At 34.3% G+C, this 18752-nt stretch overlaps 1 protein-coding gene across 1 annotated transcript; it reads left to right on the top strand.

Moving 5' to 3' along the window:
• The first annotated feature begins 249 nt into the window (after positions 1-249).
• Positions 250-9865, top strand: LOC130828857 (mediator of RNA polymerase II transcription subunit 17). Its single transcript, XM_057694876.1, has 8 exons — positions 250-422; positions 535-724; positions 6552-6665; positions 7156-7241; positions 7757-8138; positions 8234-8677; positions 8782-9099; positions 9263-9865. Exons 1-8 carry the CDS (start codon positions 328-330, stop codon positions 9587-9589), a joined length of 1956 nt encoding a protein of 651 aa, XP_057550859.1. The 5' UTR covers positions 250-327; the 3' UTR covers positions 9590-9865.
• The last annotated feature ends 8887 nt before the right edge of the window (positions 9866-18752 follow it).

Below are 18752 nucleotides of genomic sequence, written 5' to 3'. Positions count from 1 at the left end.
ATAAGATTTGGATTGTCATTCTCAAATTCTCAACTTTAACTACTTAAAAAGCTATGGTGGAATTTGATCCAAATCTAAATTTGAAAAATTTTAATTTGCCAAATAATAAATTTTAGTCGATTTCAAATTTATAAATAAAATCATCATTCCAAAACATAGCAGAATAATTCTTTTAAGAAAAAAATTTATTTGTTGTACTTTTCTTGTATATAGATATAGATATAGATATAGATTTAGGGCTTACTTGAACTTGAGTTCCTCACTAGTCACCACTGCAAACCGAAAGTCATCTCTAAAACAACAAAATTTTAGAGAAAGCTCTCCACCATGGCGGACGGAGGAAACATGGAGATCTCTCTCGACAAACTCCCAATGAAACGCCTCAATATCATTGAAGAATCCGGCCTTGAACGTTTCCCTCCGTATTTTTCTTTCAGTCTAGACTAAACCTCAATTTTATTTTGGAGTATATATATATATATATATATATATATATATATATATATGATGAATCTAGTTTAAAATTTTTTTCAGAGAACTCGATTGCGAAGAAAAAACAGTAAATCTAATTCGAAGAATTGACTTCGCTTGGGCCTTGGAGAGAGATTCAAAGAAGCCGAAGAAGACGAAGGAAGCATCTGCGGCCTCAACATGGCAAGGGTTGATCGAAAATTTGCAATTAGCTCATCAAGAATTATCTGTTATTATTGATCTCATTAATACTGTAAGTTTCTTCGAATTTGGATTTTTTTTTTTTTTGTTGCTGGTTATGATCTAATTAGTTGAGACCGTTTAATTGCGAGTTTTGAATTTTGCGGGAGAACTTTAGGTTTTCCTGAACGACATTGGTTGTGTGTGAAGTATGAGCGGTTAATAAGAATTTGATTAGAGTAAATTTCACTCCGGTGGCTTCAGTTTTTGGCAAATTTTAGAGCAGTCGCTCGAGGTTTTCATAATTTCACATTGGTGGCCTATAACTCTAAAGTTGGATGAAACACAGTTTTGGCCATCGGAAATTAGAGTTTCGCAACCTACGATCACCAGAATTCCACATTTTTAATCTTAAAAAGACAATTTTTGCATTAGGCAATAAGCATGAGTATATACAGAAAAGTATTCCCATTTGAAACTTAAGTAAACAAAACTAATGTATAATAGAAATAATATTGAAGCCTAAGAAGCCTAAGTAAACATTCAGAAAGAACATTTCAAAAACTAAAATTTAGCGAACTTACAAACAAGTCTCAAATAGGTAACCCAGCCAAAAGACAAAAATTGAATATTCTAAATATTGCTTGTATCAATATGAATAATCTAAGCATCATAAAATGTATTCTGAATCACAAAACAAAAACATCTTCGTCATCATACAGAAACACTACAGTGCTTAATTGTGCAATAAAGACTCAACGTCACAATCCTCAATCCTCAATCTGATCTGATTAGTATAAGCAAATTGGTCAAACATTACTAAGTACTATCACTCTTTGTTAGAGTATATAACATATTCTGGGCCTCAACCATAAGTTTAAGCTTTTGGTTGGATTGGTTCCTAGACATGGTATCTGAGTCAACATAACAAGAGGTCACAGGGTTTGAATTTCAGCATCCTTTTATCCAAGTTTGTAGCCCAAAGGGCTCTCATGTGAGGGCGCGTGTTAGAGTATATAACATATGTAATATCCCAGATTTAGCTTGAAAAAGGATTGATAGACTACTTATATCAACAAGGTGCATTTCTTTTCTAGGGTGCCCATTTGCTAAGAACTCCACAGTTAAGTGTGCTTGGTGGGGAGCAATCTTAGGATGGGTGACCTCTTGGGAGGTGTTTTCGGGTGCGCGCGAGTGAAGCCAAAGTGCGCTGGAAAGACTTGTGTTGGTTTGTGGGGCCAGTCTACAGTCTCCATGAGTAGTCACCAGCGGTCCGAGGGGCCGGGGTGTAACAAATGGTATCAGAGCAATCCTGCGACCGTGGCTGATAGTGTTCAGTGCACCTAGCGGGGGAAAAGATCTTGAAATTACGGTCCAACGAGGACGTTGTATTCTTTAGTGGGGGTGAGTGTAATACCCCAGATTTAGCTTGAAAAAGGATTGATAGACTACTTATATCAATAAGGTGCATCTTCTTTTCTAGGGAGCCTATTTGCTAAGAACTCCACAGTTAAGCGTGCTTGGTGGGGAGCAATCTTAAGATGGGTGACCTCCTGGGAAGTGTTCCCGGGTGCGCGCGAGTGAGGCCAAAATGCGCTGGAAAGACTTGTGTTGGTTTGTGAGGCCAGTCTACAGTCTCCATGAGTAGTCACCAACGGTCCGAGGGGCCGGGGTGTTACAACATATGCCTCAATCATTAGCTAATCTTTTTTTGGTTGAGTTGGTTCATTGACACTATTTATCTCAACCATTCGCTCAATATTTTGGTTCAGCCATATAAAAAATCCTTGCATTCACAGGCTCCAGCACATTCCATCTCTTAGCTTCTCTATTATAGGGCCGGCTCTTTACAAGAGCAGTATGAACGACGGCTCAAAGCCCCGTTATTTTGAGGGGCCCGAATTTTTTTGATATATTTAGTTTTTATTTATATATCAAAAAAGAGTTAGAATATTTTTACATAGAGCTAGAATATTTTTCATAATTAATGGTCATTCGTGAACTTGTCAATGACTAGTCTTTTGTGGATATAATTGATATTTTTTTCCACTTATTATCATCGTGTTTAATTAACTAAGTAATGATACTTTTAATTTATTGCATTTTCTAGGTAATTGATAGAATTGGTAAATCAATTGTCACTTAAAAAAAGCATAATATTTGTATTTTAAGAACTTATTGTTTCGTTTTCGCTCAAGGTCCCAAAAAAGTCCAAAGTCCCCTAATAAATCTAACATTTGATATTCATCCTTATCAATATCCTTTATAAGATATTCAAAAGTCTTATAATCAATTATAAGATCAAAGAATCCCCATTTTAACAAGCAAGATATTATTAATAGTAAATAAACAATGACAGTGAAGTAAAATTGCTAATAAATGACTGAAAAATGAATATGAACAAGGGAAAAACTCTAAAGCATCAAACTCGCAATGACGCACATTACTTCCAAAAACAAAATCCCAATTTACTTAATTCCCTTCATCTCCCACAATTTGCAAAGGTAAATGACTTTTGTCATTAAAAGATATATTAAATATGAGCAAGGGCATTTTAGTAAATCCCAATTTCGGGTGGCCAAGCTCAAAACTGTGTTTCATCCAACTTTAGAGTTATAGGCCACCTATATGAAATTAAAACCTCAGGCCACCGCTCTGAAATTTGCCAAAATCTCAGGCCACCGGAGTGAAAATTACTCATTTGATTATTTAGGAGTATAAGTTTCGCTTGATTTGTTGAACGTGTTTTGATCAAACTTAATTTTGTTTTGATGGATAACTTTAGCTTGATTTTATCAACATGTTCTGAGTGAAGTCAATGAAAATCCAAGTTTGTGTAAAAAACAATTGGTGTTTTTCGGCGTCATTAGTTGGAAACTTGAAATGGAGCTTAATCTAATTATTCATAATGAAAGGCCCTAACTGAAATTGACAAGGTATTCAATAAGGTAGCTGAATATGTATGTAAAATATGATGGATTAATTTAGCAGTAGCGAGTACATTGGATGGGAGTCGAGTTCTTAGGGTCCCTAAATGAAACCGAGGTTGATATGTTACATATTGGATTTACTTTGCTGAGTGTGGTAGTTTATTTATTGTAGACTTTTATTATGCTCCAATTAAATTGGAGGATTCAAAATTTTAGCAAATGCATTGGATGAAAGTTATTGGTTGAAGATGTAGTTTGTGATTGATTTGTTTAATATGGGTGTTGTGTGTATGGGAGAGACAATCTGGAACATCCAAGGGCCAAGGGTGAATCAAAGACGGATATGTAAGGAACTTCGGAGTTGTCTGTTTAGGCTAAATTTTCTTATTTTTTATTATATTTTTAGAAACAAGGAAACAAAATGGCATTGGGAATGGAAAATGAAATAATTGATTGTGATTATGGATGTAGTTGCAACTTGCAAGTGTGCAACTAATTGATACGAAAAACTTACCTTAATAAGAAACAAATAGATTATTGGAAAGATGAGATATTAGAAAACATATAAAGGATTTATGTTGTGGGTTTATGAGAGGTAAGCTAGGATGTATTTTGATGGTGTGTAGATGATTAGTTGATAAATACAACACCAGAACTAAGCAAACAGGTGTGTGAATGGAAACTGGAGGAATAATAGATTTGGATAAATTTCAAGTCCTAATTGAGAACAACGCTCCATAATCTCTAATTGAAGGACCTTGAGATCATAAGTTCATACAGTGTTTATGAACTAAGCAAAAGGACTTTCTTACTTAATAAATCATAATCCAAGGAATTGAACAAAAGACAATGAAAAGTAAAAGCTCAATTTTTACTTCATCAAATTCTGATTTTACATCTAAAGTATATAGAATAATAAGGGAAGAAATACATAAAAATAAATTTCCAATTCTTACCTGCTTTACATGTGGGTTTCCTTTAGGAAGTTTTGTAACTTCTTTAGGGAAGTTATGTAATTTCCTTGGGAGTGTTAGGCAACATCCTTGAATTTAAAGCACTTGAAGGGAACATTAAAATCTAAAATTTTCAATTCATCTTTAATTGTCACCATCTTGATTTTAAATCCTTTTGGTGGGAATTTTGGATGGAGAAGTTATTTAACTTCCATAGCTATTTCAAATACTTTAAGACCGTCATTTTTAATGGGATGCTCAAGAGAGATTCCATATAAAACGGAGAATAGGGTGTTCAAGAATGCTATCATTGTATTTAGATGCTCTAGTGGAATACTCTAATTAAAAAATCACGATAGGTACTCATCAAAGCATCAGCGCCCACGCAAAAGATAAAGGAAAAAACAATTTTTAAGTTTTTTGATGCTCAAGTGGAATGCTCAAGAGAGATTCCATAAAAACGGAGAATAGGGTGTTCAAGAATGCTATCATTCTAGTTAGATGCTCAAGTGGAATGCTCAAATTAAAAAAATAATCATAGATGCTCATCAAAGCATCGATGCCCACGCAAAAGATAAAGAGGACACAATTAAAAAAAATTTCTTAACTCCATTTGTCTGATGACACTTGGCATTTTTAAATAATGAAAAACTAATTTGGGTATCCAAAGATGTCATCGCTGGAGTATAAGGATGCCTAATGAGATGATCAAATATCATTTTTGGTCCATGTCATCAGTCCATGTGATTCAAGTTGTCCAATTCATCAATCCAAAGCCAAAACAAATATCACTTAATATCTTCAAAAACACCTCCAAATGGGAACTTATTGTAGTTTCTTGAAAGAACTTTTATGTAGGCGTGTATGATGGCCTTCAGTGCACATGGGCATGCAATGGACTTCTTTAACTAGCTCCTTTGATCCTTTCATCTTTTTTTCTTTCTTACATGTAGATAATAGAACTAAATCACTACAAAGTTTTAACTCCTAAAAACTTAAACTATTAAAACAATGCATAAATAGACTACAATAAACTAAAGGAAGATAATACACGTAATGAAGTTCGGACATCATATTTTACTAAAACTTGGCAAAACATGTGAGCAAATGTTTGTTTTGAATCTCAAATACTATGCTTAAAACTTAAAGAAAACCAAGCCCACTTATTGAATAGATTGATTTTAGGTTGAGATGCGAATGGGATTCTCCAACAGTAAATATGTTCATTTTTCTAGTTTTTAATAAATATATTCAACAATGTTGGTTTTGATTGAAATCCACATTTTTGTTCGTTGGTATGTGCTAACTATTCTTACCCTGTTTCTAAGGAGATGGATTTGGAAATCGTTTGACATTGACTCAATGATTGTTGAACGCGATATTTATAATTTTTATATAGTTAACATTGTTGATGTCATTATAGTTGTGCACTCTAGCAATTGGTGACCTATACTTATAGTGGTTTGGACAATTGTGTAGGATTTATAGATGTTATTATGAGTTATACGCATTATGTGTTGCGTGTCACACTATATTGAGCTAATGTTATGAGCATAGTGATGGTGTTTCTTTTTGCTTGGTTTGTGTTTCGATGTATCATATGCTTGAGAAAGTTTATGCCTATTAGTGGCAATTTTATATGGATTTTCCAGATTGCCCCAAACAATTTTTTTGATGTGACTTGAGCACATTAATGCAGCTTAAATACAAACTTGTGGGTACAAGCCTTTTTTTAATTTTTTGTAATTTCTGAAATTTATAGTATATTGCTTTTCCTTGTTTAGTTTTGATTTTGTTTAATGTGACATTTAAGTGCTTGTGATCTGTGGATGATATCCACAGTTTGCTAGGATTGTATTTTTGCTGGGGATAGGATGTTTGTCCTGCATGTCTGTATGAACATCGGAATTCTATCAGACTTTTTTTCACTGTTAAAACAAAAACTTGGATAGAAGGTGCTTCATCTGTAAATTGCTTTGTAATAGTGCTGATATACAATGTTCGGGTTAATGCGTAGGTTGAAGCTAATGATGCTGTTGCAGTGGCTCACATGAATAGGCCAAAACCATTGCCCAATGAAGTCCTCTCTGACCTTGCTGTGTGTGCTGCAACTAAGCTTCAAAGTTACCGGGTATTACAATGATCTTCTTTTATTTATTTTGAAACTCATCAGTTCAATTTTCAACAACTTGCTTTGGTGTAAATTTAATGCTGAAATCCTTTTCTGTTCTTATATAGAGTGTTCATCTCAGGAGTTTGTCATCATTGTTCTATCTTGGAGTCTGCAAAATACAGTTAATAACTTAACATAAACTTGTCTTCTAAACGCTGATAGTTATTTTTTAATCTTTAGAGTTACCGGTATTACAATCATCTTCTTTTATTTATTTTGAAACTCACCAGTTCAAATTTCAACAACTTGCTTTGGTGTAAATTTAATGCTTAAATCCTTTCCTGTTCTTTATTTAAAGTATTTATCTCAGGAGTTTGTCTTCATGGTTCTACCTTGGAGTCTACAAAATACAGTTAATAACTTAACATAAACTTGTCTTCTAAACGCTGATAGTATATTTTTTAATCTCGGCATCTTGCATGGTTCTTTTCCTTTGCTTGACTTGCAGCATCTTAGCAAGTACTTTAAGCAGTCGGCCAAATCCTTGGAACATCAGATTGCTAAGGAAGCAAGATTTTATGGTGCTCTCATTCGGTGAGTGCAAAAAAGTAGATGTTGTCCCTTTCTTGATCTTAGTTGGATGTATTTCCTGTTAAATTTGATTTTGATGTAGTAATATTCTCCTCCAGTATTACTTCAATTACTGTTACACTCTCCCTTATAATCTTTGTTGACTCTTGTGATTCTTGTTACTTTTTTTATTCATGTCACTTTTTCTCCTCATGAGTCACAAGGTGTTTAGCTTCAACAACATCAACGACATGTCATGTTTTGGTTATCCTACTTTGTTTCTCCTTTTTTTTTTTTTTTTTCTTTCTTTCTGGGTCTGATGATTGCTTGATTGCTACATTTATAAATTTTACTTATGATTACCACCTTCTTTCTGGACTTATTGTACATATATACTGACTAAAATTCATTAAGTTTTATGTTTACATACTTTTAAGTGCTTCAGTGTCAACAAATTTGCATGTCTAATGGGATTTACTTCACTGCTTTTCTTTTTTTCAATAGTATAATATTCACCCTTTTATCTAACAAGCTGACAGTTTGCAGCAAAACTGGAAAGTCAAATGGCATCGTTTGGCTGCTAATGCTCCTAGTAGCGATGGTTTCTTGATTGATCTTTCTAACAATACAATGCATGAACCTGTTGCTGCCCGAGCCCCTGCGTATTCTTTGGTCCGTGTGGACCATGATTCATCTGGCATGTTGTCTGTGAATTTGCCTAAAAGCTCTGGTCGATCTTTCCGATTTGGCTTTCTGCCTTCTCATTCTAGTGATGGTCCAGAAGGATATGAGAAAATGAACTTAGATACAGATAAACAATCTTTAAGTGAAGCTAAGAAGGATTCGCAAAGTGATGATGATCGTATACGAGAAACACATACAGTTCTTTGCAATGTCCATAGGGCAATATTTTATGAACAGGTAGGTGCGTACTAGTTACAATAGCCCTTTTTATGGAAGCCTTTTGGGTGCTCGTCATGTTCTGCCTTTTTAATTTGCTATGTTAATGTTGATAGGTATTTGAGTTAGTGAGCCGTGAATCCTTCAACCCTTCTTTGGGTATCAATGTGACTGGATTACGAGAAAACTATTTGGAAATGAGTATAAAACCAGGAATATCAGTATTCATTTCATTAGCGCCCTACAATCATGAAGATCAGGGAAATAACGGCAGTGGTGCTCAAAATGTTGAAGATTTATTTAATAGTTCAAGCATAATGGAAATCGAGCAAGATGTTTATCTTATACCTGGACACCCCAGTCACATCACTTATGAAATATATCTGCAACAGCTTTTCCATGAAGAAATATTTTCCAAGGTGAAGCACAATCTGACATTGCCTGGTAGGGTTCAGACTAATCATCAGCCAAATGATGCTGTGGGTCTTGTAAATCATTTCTGCCTTTCTCTGGCTCACCGAATCTTTGCAGGGAAAGTTCTAAGGGAGCTGGAAAACCTGGTATTGACTAGTTTTGACTTTATTACAGTTATTGTGGATGATAAAAAGGACTTGTTTCTGATTCTTTATGCCTTTTCTCTTGTGTCTTTACTTGTATCAATAAGGCTACGAAGCTTCCCTATCTCCAGCTAATATCACAACCTACTTGGCACTCACGTACTTCTTCTTGGGCGTTGTTTGTGAGACTTCCTGAAGCTATACTAAATGCAGAGTCTCGGGCATGGAAATCAGATGAAGATCAAATTAAATTTAACAAATTACTATTTCAGACTAGGGTGGTGGTGAAAGATGATTGCATATGCATTGAAGGAGGAGGTGTCCCTAATGTTGCTGGTTTGTTTGAAGGTAATCCCCAGGCAATGGGATCCAAGAATAGATTCAATTGTGACTTGGTAGATCTCCCAACCGTGCTTCTGTTGCAGGTAACATTTTCTGTCTTATAAACGTTCAATTATTTTTCATCAGCTATTCTTAGTTTTACATGCAATATTATAGCTATGTGCGAAACCCCCCTCCCTCCCCTCCCCTTCTAGATGCAAACAGTCAGCAATTTTTTTCTGAGGTTGTCGTTGCTATGAATCACAGATAGCTAGTAAGATCATTTGCTGGCTTCATGAGGAGGCATTGTTGGTGGGGATAAAAACCAGCCATGATTTTCTTCGCCTTTCATTTGAGCTTGAGCAAGTTGACACGCTGAGCTTGGTTGCGCATGTTGATCCGGATGATGAACAGGGATGTATCTCCTGGTGGCTGACGGTGAAGGACAGGTCTACTGAGGAGCGAAAACTTCAGTCAGATCTAACAGACAGTGAGTTTTCATCTAGGCGGTTTCTCGGCCATTTGTCTTTGGATACATTGTACTCTGCATTGATGGATCTTATAAGTTTGTGTACTGGCACTGTGAACCATTGAATCTGGTTTTGTTTTTATGTATCAATGAATATAAGTGTCTGGTATCTTAGTTTGAGGAGCTCAGTGTCAAAGATTTTGGCCAATGATATCTCGACAGATGAATATAATTAGATTAGATTACATAATTTGGGATTGTAAGGTCGGTAGATAGAAATTAATGCCATATCATAGTTGATTTATCCGAAAAACAAATGGAAACTAAATTTCTGTATGATTCTTGTATCACAATCTATGTTTTCCTTTATTGTGTTATATATTGTACATTTATTCTCTTAATTGTATATTTTTCAATTTGTTTTATTCTTCCTACTTTGGGAGTTCTTTACAAATAATAGTTATTTAAATTGATAATATGTTAGAGATAATAAGTTAAAATAACACAACCGGATTGAAAAAATATGTGAATAAAATAAAAGATATAAACGACTTTTTGAATGAAATTAGCGTGAAATTATTCATTACACCAAGGCTAGAAAACAAGCATAAAAAAAATGTGAATTATAGCAAAATAAAAAATTAGACCGTGAAGTATGAAGAATTTTTGCCTAAATGTATATATATCTGAAGATTTGTATAGTTTCAAACTTCTGTCCTTCCACGCTAATAATCAACTTATATCAGCTGAAAGCAAGGTTGTTAAAATTGTGATCCCATTTTCATGTCAAAGTAAATTGCTGTTTTTTATTTTTACAATCACTCCAGTTTCTTTCTCTCTCTAGGTCTATCTCTCTTGACTTTCCTAAGTGGGTTTCTACGAGTGTTTTTCCCTTTGTTGGGTTTGGGTCTTCGCTATGGAGATGGTGTGTCACTCAATGTCACACTCTTTAGGTGCTCAAAGTGCCTCCATTGTTTCTGGTGAGGCAAATGATAAAATTCTTTGGTGGGGAAGCAGTAGTAGAAAAATTCTTAATTGTATTTTAGTTTTAAGCTTATTTGTATTTTGTATTGAGGGTTACAAATATATTATTTGTATTGTTTGAAAACCAAAGATACAAATAATAGTTATTTGTATCTTTGGCTCAAACAAACAATACAAATAAAAGGTTATTTGTATCATTTGTTTGGAACAAACAATACAAATAGGAAGTTATTTGTATCTTTGGTTTCAAACAAACGATACAAATAACTTATGATTTGTATCGTTTGTATGAACCAAATATATGAATAACCTATTTTTAATAATAGTAATTATACAAATAATATTTTGTTATTATATTTTTTAATAATATAAATTAAATAAAATAATAAACAAATCCAAAATAAAACAACTTATTAAAATAAACAAGAGTATATTTTTATTAGATATAACATATATAATTCTAATTGTAATGTGATCAAAGGAAAACTACAATGAAAAATTGCACGCTATAAAGCTCTACAACTCCTAAAAATTAAAGCTATACAACTCCTGGCAAAGAAGAGCAAGAAAAATTGCACACTATAACAAACACTAAGATTTCACCGCAACTACCAGCTGGTGTTGCGCTGAAACTGGTGCAGCACTACTCGAAATAGCAATTGCACATTGACAGCTCGCAACAACTCCTTGCTACAGCAGCAGCATCAATCGACTGCTAAATCAGTGAGAATTTATGATTATTATTAAAGCTCATCTTAGAATAACTATCTAAAACTAGATATACAAATTCAAATATGTGGTACACTGGTACTTAAAAAGATAATCATAACCAACTAAACCACTACTTCAAGACTAGTAAGAATTGAGAAGAAAAATTAAGAAGGTCAGTGTAGAAGTAGATAAAGAACTCACATTTTAGTCATAAGAATAGGAGCAGAAACCATTAAAATGATAATTGATTGTTCAAGTTCATATTTATACTAATATATCACACATAAGTATTCAAAAAGTAAGTCAAGACTAGAAACTGTAAAATAAGCATAAAGATTTAAATGATTTTATAGTTGGGGAAACTTAATTACAAAACTACTAAGTACAGAGAGTGCTAAGCACTTTGCAAATGATTCTTAGATCAATCTCCTATATCATTTTTACCTTGAAGCCTCAACTTCTTTTGAATCAAGTTTGAATTAAAATGACTTAAGATAATTGTTGGATAAGGTTATATTTGAATTTTAATATAGACGTGTGTTTAAGATATTTCACACATTTTGTTATTTGAATGTTTGAATAAATTATTTGCTTGACAAATAAGTTTTACTAATTATAGGTTTTCCTATAAGTGTGGAGATATTTTTAACCTTAACTAAAAATAGGAAAAAGAACTCAAATTAAGCTAAAATATAGGAATTTAATTTGGAATATATTTACACGTTAATAATTATTTGAATTATTGAATTTTAAATATCTTGTATGAGTATTAACGTGGCAACACATCAAAGAATTGAAATAGCCAAAAATAGTATCAAAAACATGTTTGAATAAGTCTCAAGTGGAGTGTCAGTTATCCTTGTGTCTCAACTTTTTGAGGACTGGCCCAGGTTGATCAGATTAGCGAGATTGTCGGATGAAGATTCCTTGGTTTGCAAGATTACGTTAAGGCGTGGCATATATATGAAGCTTCATTCAAGGATTAAGATTGTAACACTTCTCATAATTTTCTCTCTTCTTGCTTTAAGATCTAGTATTCAAAAAGTGTTGTAAAACTTAGTTCATCTAACTCTTTCATTTGTAATACGATTTAGAGTTAAAAAAGAGTTAGAACTTTTGTTATTAATTATGCCTAAGCTTGTAATACGTATTAAAGTATTCAATTTGTTTTCTCTATTGTGAGATTGAGATTTGTACTTTTATTAAGGAAACTTGTAAGACGTTCTTCAAGAGGAAGAACGTGGTGAGAGAAGATAGTGAGATTTTCTAAGTTGTTTTAATGTACATTAATAAAAGGCGTTGAATCCTACGGGTTGGAAGAGAACCCATAGGCGGGGAGTAGGCTATTAATAGCTGAACCTCGTCAACAAATCCCTTGTTCTTGTTTAAGTTTATTTTTCGCACATATTTCATAGATTTATCATTCGACCAAAAGCAGTTCCAGAAAAATGTTTTGAAAGGTCTTCTATCAATCTTCACACCAACAAATTCTTACTTGTTTATAGTATTAGGCAATAATTACATGAATACTAGTTTATAGTAAGAAGCAATTCTTACTTGTTATGGCTTTCCTAACAACAACATATTCCATAAAATTACATAAGCATACATAGTAAGAAAAAAGTAATGTCACCAAAGAAGTAACAACTCCCGAATCCATTGATGGTATTTACAACCGAGCTCAAAACATCTACTTTCAGCTTTTCCTGTGAATCCTCCCAAACAATTTTATAAGACTACTACTACATAGACCAGAGTCACTTACAGCACACCTGAAAGAGTACATCAATCTCAAGATAAATCGAATGATGCAGTAGATCTTAACAAAAGATCAACAAATTATTTGGTATTCACTAAAATCAATTAATACAACATTGCATATATACATATAGCTGAGACCACAACACTAATGGAATACGCTTATTTGAGATTTTGACATAAATTTGACATCTTGAGTCGTTAACAAATAAGGAGAAGTTCAAGAAGACTATTATCTGATCTATCTTAGCCACAATATCAATGATTTTACTTTAAATTCCTCAAATTAGTTTCAATCAAAGCAAAACTTTTTAATATAGTCTCAAAAGAATAAAAGTTTTAAGAATAAACTTTTTAAGCATCAACAAAAAATATCCAAAGTACTCCATTTATTCTGTGAATTAGTGCACTATGGGATTGAGGATCGAACCGTTCTTGGATCCAAGAATGGTGAGGGTGGTGATAAGTCTCAAGAGGGTCCTTTGGAGGATTTAGAGGAAGGGATTGAGTGTGTAGAGGACAGTGTTGATGAAGAGAATGATAATGATAGAATTACATTGGGTCTTATTGGAAAGTTGTGGACGCATCGCACTCCAAATCCTTCTGCATTCATTTTCATGATGAAGAGTATACGGGTTGTCAAGAATGGTGTTGACATTACAAATATTGGGAGGAATCTCTATCAATTCAAGTTCTTCCATTGGAGACGTAGGCAAAAAATAGTTATGGGTCAACCTTGGCTTGAAGACATGGATAAGGTTGTTAAGCCTTTGGATATTATTATGCTTAAGCTTCCTACTTGAGCTAGGTTTTATGATATTCCTCTTACGGGGTGGAGAAATGATGCGAATGCAAAAGTTCTTGGGAATAAGATTGGGATTTTTCGAAGGTGACTAAATCCGTTATGTATAGTATGGAGAAATATTTGCAGATAAGTTTGATGCTAGATGTTCGTGAGCCTATGAAAGATTGTGTGTTGTTGAAGCTTCAGGAAGGTAAATTATGTTTTATCCCTGTTAAGTATAAACATTTATCCATGGTTTGTTTTTATAACGTAGATTGGGGCATGGTACGAATAAATGTGTTGATGTTTTCGAGATAGTACTCTGGTGAAGAGGTTTGGCTTGTCGTTGAGAGAGTCTCCTTAAAAAATTTTTAGAGTGGATAATTCTAAGATTGTTAAGGAGTTAGGGGAGGATCATGAAAAGCCTTGTAGGGCTCTTTTTGTGACCAAGAATCAAGAACAAGAATGTAAAGATTTGAATAATAAAATGGTGGAAGAGGTTGCTGACATCCTTCATAAAGTGTCCCTTATCATTAATAGTACGGTGAATGGTGATATATTGCTGAAGAACCCAAAGAATGATTGTGGGTTAAGGAGTAAGTTACTTTTTTTGGAATTATCGTGGGTTAAGAAGTCTCGAGGCAATTCGTTCTCTTAACGAGCTTATTCGTCAAAACTCCCCGAAGATTGTCTTCTGGTATGAAACTAAGGGTTGGGATTCGAAGATGAATGTTATTCCACGTCATCTGAATATGGATTATGGGACTTGGGTGGAGGCGGATGGTGGATTGGGTGACATTGCTCTTTTTTAATCTAACGACTTGGGTATTCGCATTTGTTCTTAAGGGAATAGATATATTGATTTTGAGGTTAAGGGTACTACGGGGGAATATTAGAGAGTTATCGACATTTATGGGTGGCCTAAAGCGAATCAGAAATTGAGGAGTTGGGAGTTATTACAGGAGTTGGATAATTCTTCTAATATGCCTAGATTAATTGCTGAAGGTTTTAATGAAGTGTTATACGAGGGGGAGAACAAAGGTGGGAGTGCGTGTGATTTTCCTTCCATCATAGGTTTTAGGGACGTGATTGAGTATTGTTGGGTAAAGGACTTAGTTTTTTCGGGTTATATGTATACTTGGTCGAATAAAAAGGGGGAGATTTTTGTCGATGAAAGGTTAGATAAGGCGCTTGCGAATGATGCTGGAATGGATTTGTTCCCTTCGTTTGCGGTGCATAATGTGGTATGGGAGTAGTCTAATCATAGTCCTATTTTACTGTTGTTTGCTTTGGGTTGAATGACGCTTTCAATTTGAAGCTAAGTGCCTTCATGTGTAGGATTTTGATAGAGTGATGGCTAATGCCTAGGTTGCGGCTGGAAAGGATAATTGTGGTTTGTGGTCGAAGAAAATGATGCATTTGGCGTATTTTGGATCGTTGGGGTAAACATACTTTCAAAAACATTCATTAACATCTCTGATGATTGATGAAGAGGTTAAAGAGGTTTATTGAGGAGGAGCATAGGATAAAGGAAGAAATTAGGGACATTTGCAAGAAGATTGAAACTGATGCATGACAAAGATGTAAACTCTTTGTTCTTCGAGATGCGGATAAGAATACTTCATATTTTCATTATAGGGCATAGCATCGTATGAAGAGAAATAGGTTCTTTGTCTTTGATTGATGTGCAGGGTATTGAAAAATTGGAGCAGGTGGATCTTATGAAGATGGTGAGGGATAACTACTCTGATCTTTTTCAGTCTTCAAAGCCTCCTATTCATAGGGATTAGTTTTATAATACAAAGGTGAGATTGAATGATGATTTGCATAATATTCTTTTTCAGTTTGATAGTGGCTTTGCATGGAATGCATCCTACTTAGTCTCTCAGTCTGGATGGCTTTCAGCTTTGTTCTATACTAAATTTTTGGATGTTGTGGGGGATGAGGTTAACACTATGTTCTTCATTTTCTCAACCAAGAGGGTATGCCAGATAGGGTTTACGATAGTCGTGTGGTTTTAATCCCTAGAGTGAAGAAGCCTAGAGAGATGAAGGATTTGAGGCGAATAGTCTTTGCAATTTATCTTATAAGTTTACTTCTAAGTCTCTTGCAAATTGACTTATGCGTTTTCTCCCATATATTATTGATGACAACGAGAGTTCTTTTTTCCCAGGTCGGCTCATTAACGATAATATTTAATTGGATTCGAAAATTTTTCACTTCATGAAGATTAATTTAGCTTGTCAACGGGTGTACATGGCTCTTAAGCTTGACATGAGCAAAGCGTATAATCGTATTGAGTAGGATTACTTGGAGGGCGTTATGTTACAGATGGGTTTTCTGGATATTTGGGTTCAGAGAGTTATGAGTGTGTGACCTCGATGTCTTATTCCTTTTTGGTCAATAGTTAGCATACGATGCCTATGCTTCCTTAAAGGGGTGTTATGCAAGGAGACCCTCTTCCACCTTATCTTTTTTTTGTTGTGTGCTGAAGGTTCGGGGGCTTTGATTGAACAACATCATACTTCGATAATGGTTCGTGGTATTTATGTAAAGAGATGCTTCTATTATTACTCATTTATTTTTGTCGATGACAGTATTATCTTTACTTGTGCTTCTGTGAATGAAGCTACTATTGTGACTAATATTCTTTGTCGTCGTGATGTTTTGTCGAGGCAAAAAGTCAATGTGGAGAAATGTGAGATATCCTTAAGTAATAAGCTTGAGCCTCGTTTGTAGTATCTCATTAAGAATCATTAGGGTTTTAGGGAGGTGATTATGCATGGTAAGTATTTAGGGCTTCTACTATTTTTAAAAAATCAAAAAATATCTCTTTTACGACTTTAGGAGTACCATAATGCCCTATCTTTTGGTTGTGTGGGGGTTGGTAGTTGTTGTGGGTCTGCTGCGTAGGGGAATCCCTCTTCGAATGTTGTTAAGGTGAATGTAGATGGTGCTTTTCTTGGGGGAGGGGGGGGGGGGGGGGGGGGGGGGGGGGGGGAGAAAGGTCTTGGTTTTGTTGATAAGATAGCACGGGGAGATTTGTCATGGCGAGATCGAAGTCAATCTGGATTGATTGGCTTGTCGAAGAGGTTGAAGTTAGAGCTTTGTTATGGGTTTTATCAGTTGTGAAGGATTTTGGGTGGCCTAATATTAAGGTGGAGGGCGATTGCAAGAACATTATCGATGCCTTAAACGTAAAGAAAAAGCGTAATTTTCATGTGTAGGCCTTTATTGATAATTGCCTTTCTTTTTTGCAAGTTCTTTGCTATTTATTGTTGGACCTTTTGACTTTTGATGATGACTACACTTTATTTAAACAAATATGTTTTTTTTAGAGATTGTGTGCAGGTCGATATCCGATTGTAATTGTGATTGTTGATAGTACCTATGGCTTAGTTCATGGAAAAGTACGTGTCAAAAGGATTCAAGAGATGTTAGAAGAGTATATCACTTGGGTTGTAAAATGGAGACAAGAAGTCTACTGTTCCCAGGTTGGATGTTCTAGCAAAACTGGATTTTGGAGACAACGCACTGTTCCCAAACTAAAGTCAGCCAACGTTAACTAATAAATTCTGATTTTTATTATTTTTAGTTAATGTATTGAAATTAATTTGTTGCATTTATTTATTATAGTTAATTGGCAAAAAGTTTTCTGAAAATTACTTTACGTATGAGTCTCTAAATAAAGATCCGTTATTTTAGGATCTATATTTAGTAAATATTGGATTTGCTAAATATAGGAATAGTTGTTGTTGAAAAAGTCTTTGCTATTATTTTTAACCGGTTTTTATCTTAGAAAATAGGTTATCATTCCTATAATTAGTTAGCATGTAACCGTTCCTATGAAGTATAACCGTTTCTATAAATAGCATAAAAGTTTCAGCAGTTATTACTGGAACAGGAACTGCTGTTTGTGAAACTGCTGCTTTAAGGGAACAGAACCTATTTTTAGTAAATGGGAACAACGGTTATTGTTGCATTAACCGAATGCTTGATTTAATCAAGTCTTGTGGAAATAACCGTCTGTGTGATTAATCCACATTACTCCCATGATCTTTTTGATAAAGGAATAATGGATTGGATTATTCCATTTTCTTAGAGATTTTATTTTTTATAAATAGCAAGTGGATTCGGCTGTTCCTAAGCATCTAACACATGAACTTTGTTATTTTCATGTGATTATTTTGGAAATCCACAAGAAATATTTTGTTTTGAAAATTGCCAATTAACTCATAATATTTTCTTGAGCAACTTATTAATTTTATTTTTAGAGAATTTTTATCCTTTTGTAACGGTTTTTGAGAGAACTTGTAATTAGACTCGAGTGAGTCTAAGGGGGAATTAGATAGCTTCGAGTGAAGTTATTGAGGAGTTTAGCTTTTAGTGAAGCTAAGTTTGTTGCTTTGAGTAAAGCAATTTGAGAGAGAAGAGTTGGCCTAGTTGATTCGCTTCGAGTGAAGTAAGGTGTTTATTGTAATTGTAACTAATTGCCTTAAACATAGTGGAGTATTTAGAAATCCCGAGGGGTCGTGGTTTTTCCTTCTGTTTAGGCCTAGAAGGTTTCCACGTAAAAATCGTTTGTCTCTTTTATTATTTTTGCTCTAAGTTCAAGCTTTATTTATTCAATTCCGCAAAAAACAGGGCAAGAACGCTTGAATTAGTAACAACAACAATTCACCCCCCCTCTTGTTGCTGTTCCCGTTCCTAATTGAGTCTACATTTATCTTTTCGTTTTTGCTATTGTGAATGTGATATGGTAGCTCACGGATTGGCCAGATGGGTTGTGTCTGGTATTAGTGATGAGGTGTGGGTTGGTGTTTCCCTTACCTGGCTTAAGGATGCTTTGTATTCTAATTTGATTCTATCTGAATCGTAGCATCCCTTCTCTTTCAAAAAACTTGCGATTTTGATCGTAGATACGTACGCTTCTACAGTTTCAATTGCACCCATCGAGTTGAATTGGGTTAAAATCCTAAAATAAAGGAAAATTTATATAAATAATTCTAATTTTCACTCGTTTGATGTGAATAATCTCAACTATCTATTGT

The sequence above is a fragment of the Amaranthus tricolor genome, chromosome 12, assembly GCF_026212465.1.
Source record: "Amaranthus tricolor cultivar Red isolate AtriRed21 chromosome 12, ASM2621246v1, whole genome shotgun sequence".
NCBI classification, from domain to species: domain Eukaryota; kingdom Viridiplantae; phylum Streptophyta; class Magnoliopsida; order Caryophyllales; family Amaranthaceae; genus Amaranthus; species Amaranthus tricolor.
Note: the sequence above shows the minus strand (reverse complement) of the source record. Positions and strands in the feature narration are given on the sequence as shown.

Coding starts and splice junctions, on each gene's coding strand:
- LOC130828857 (XM_057694876.1), top strand. CDS start 328: ATGGCGGACGGAGGAAACATGGAGATCTCTCTCGACAAACTCCCAATG. Junction 7,242..7,756: donor TTTTATGGTGCTCTCATTCG/GTGAGTGCAAAA, acceptor ACAAGCTGACAG/TTTGCAGCAAAACTGGAAAG. Junction 9,100..9,262: donor CAACCGTGCTTCTGTTGCAG/GTAACATTTTCT, acceptor TATGAATCACAG/ATAGCTAGTAAGATCATTTG.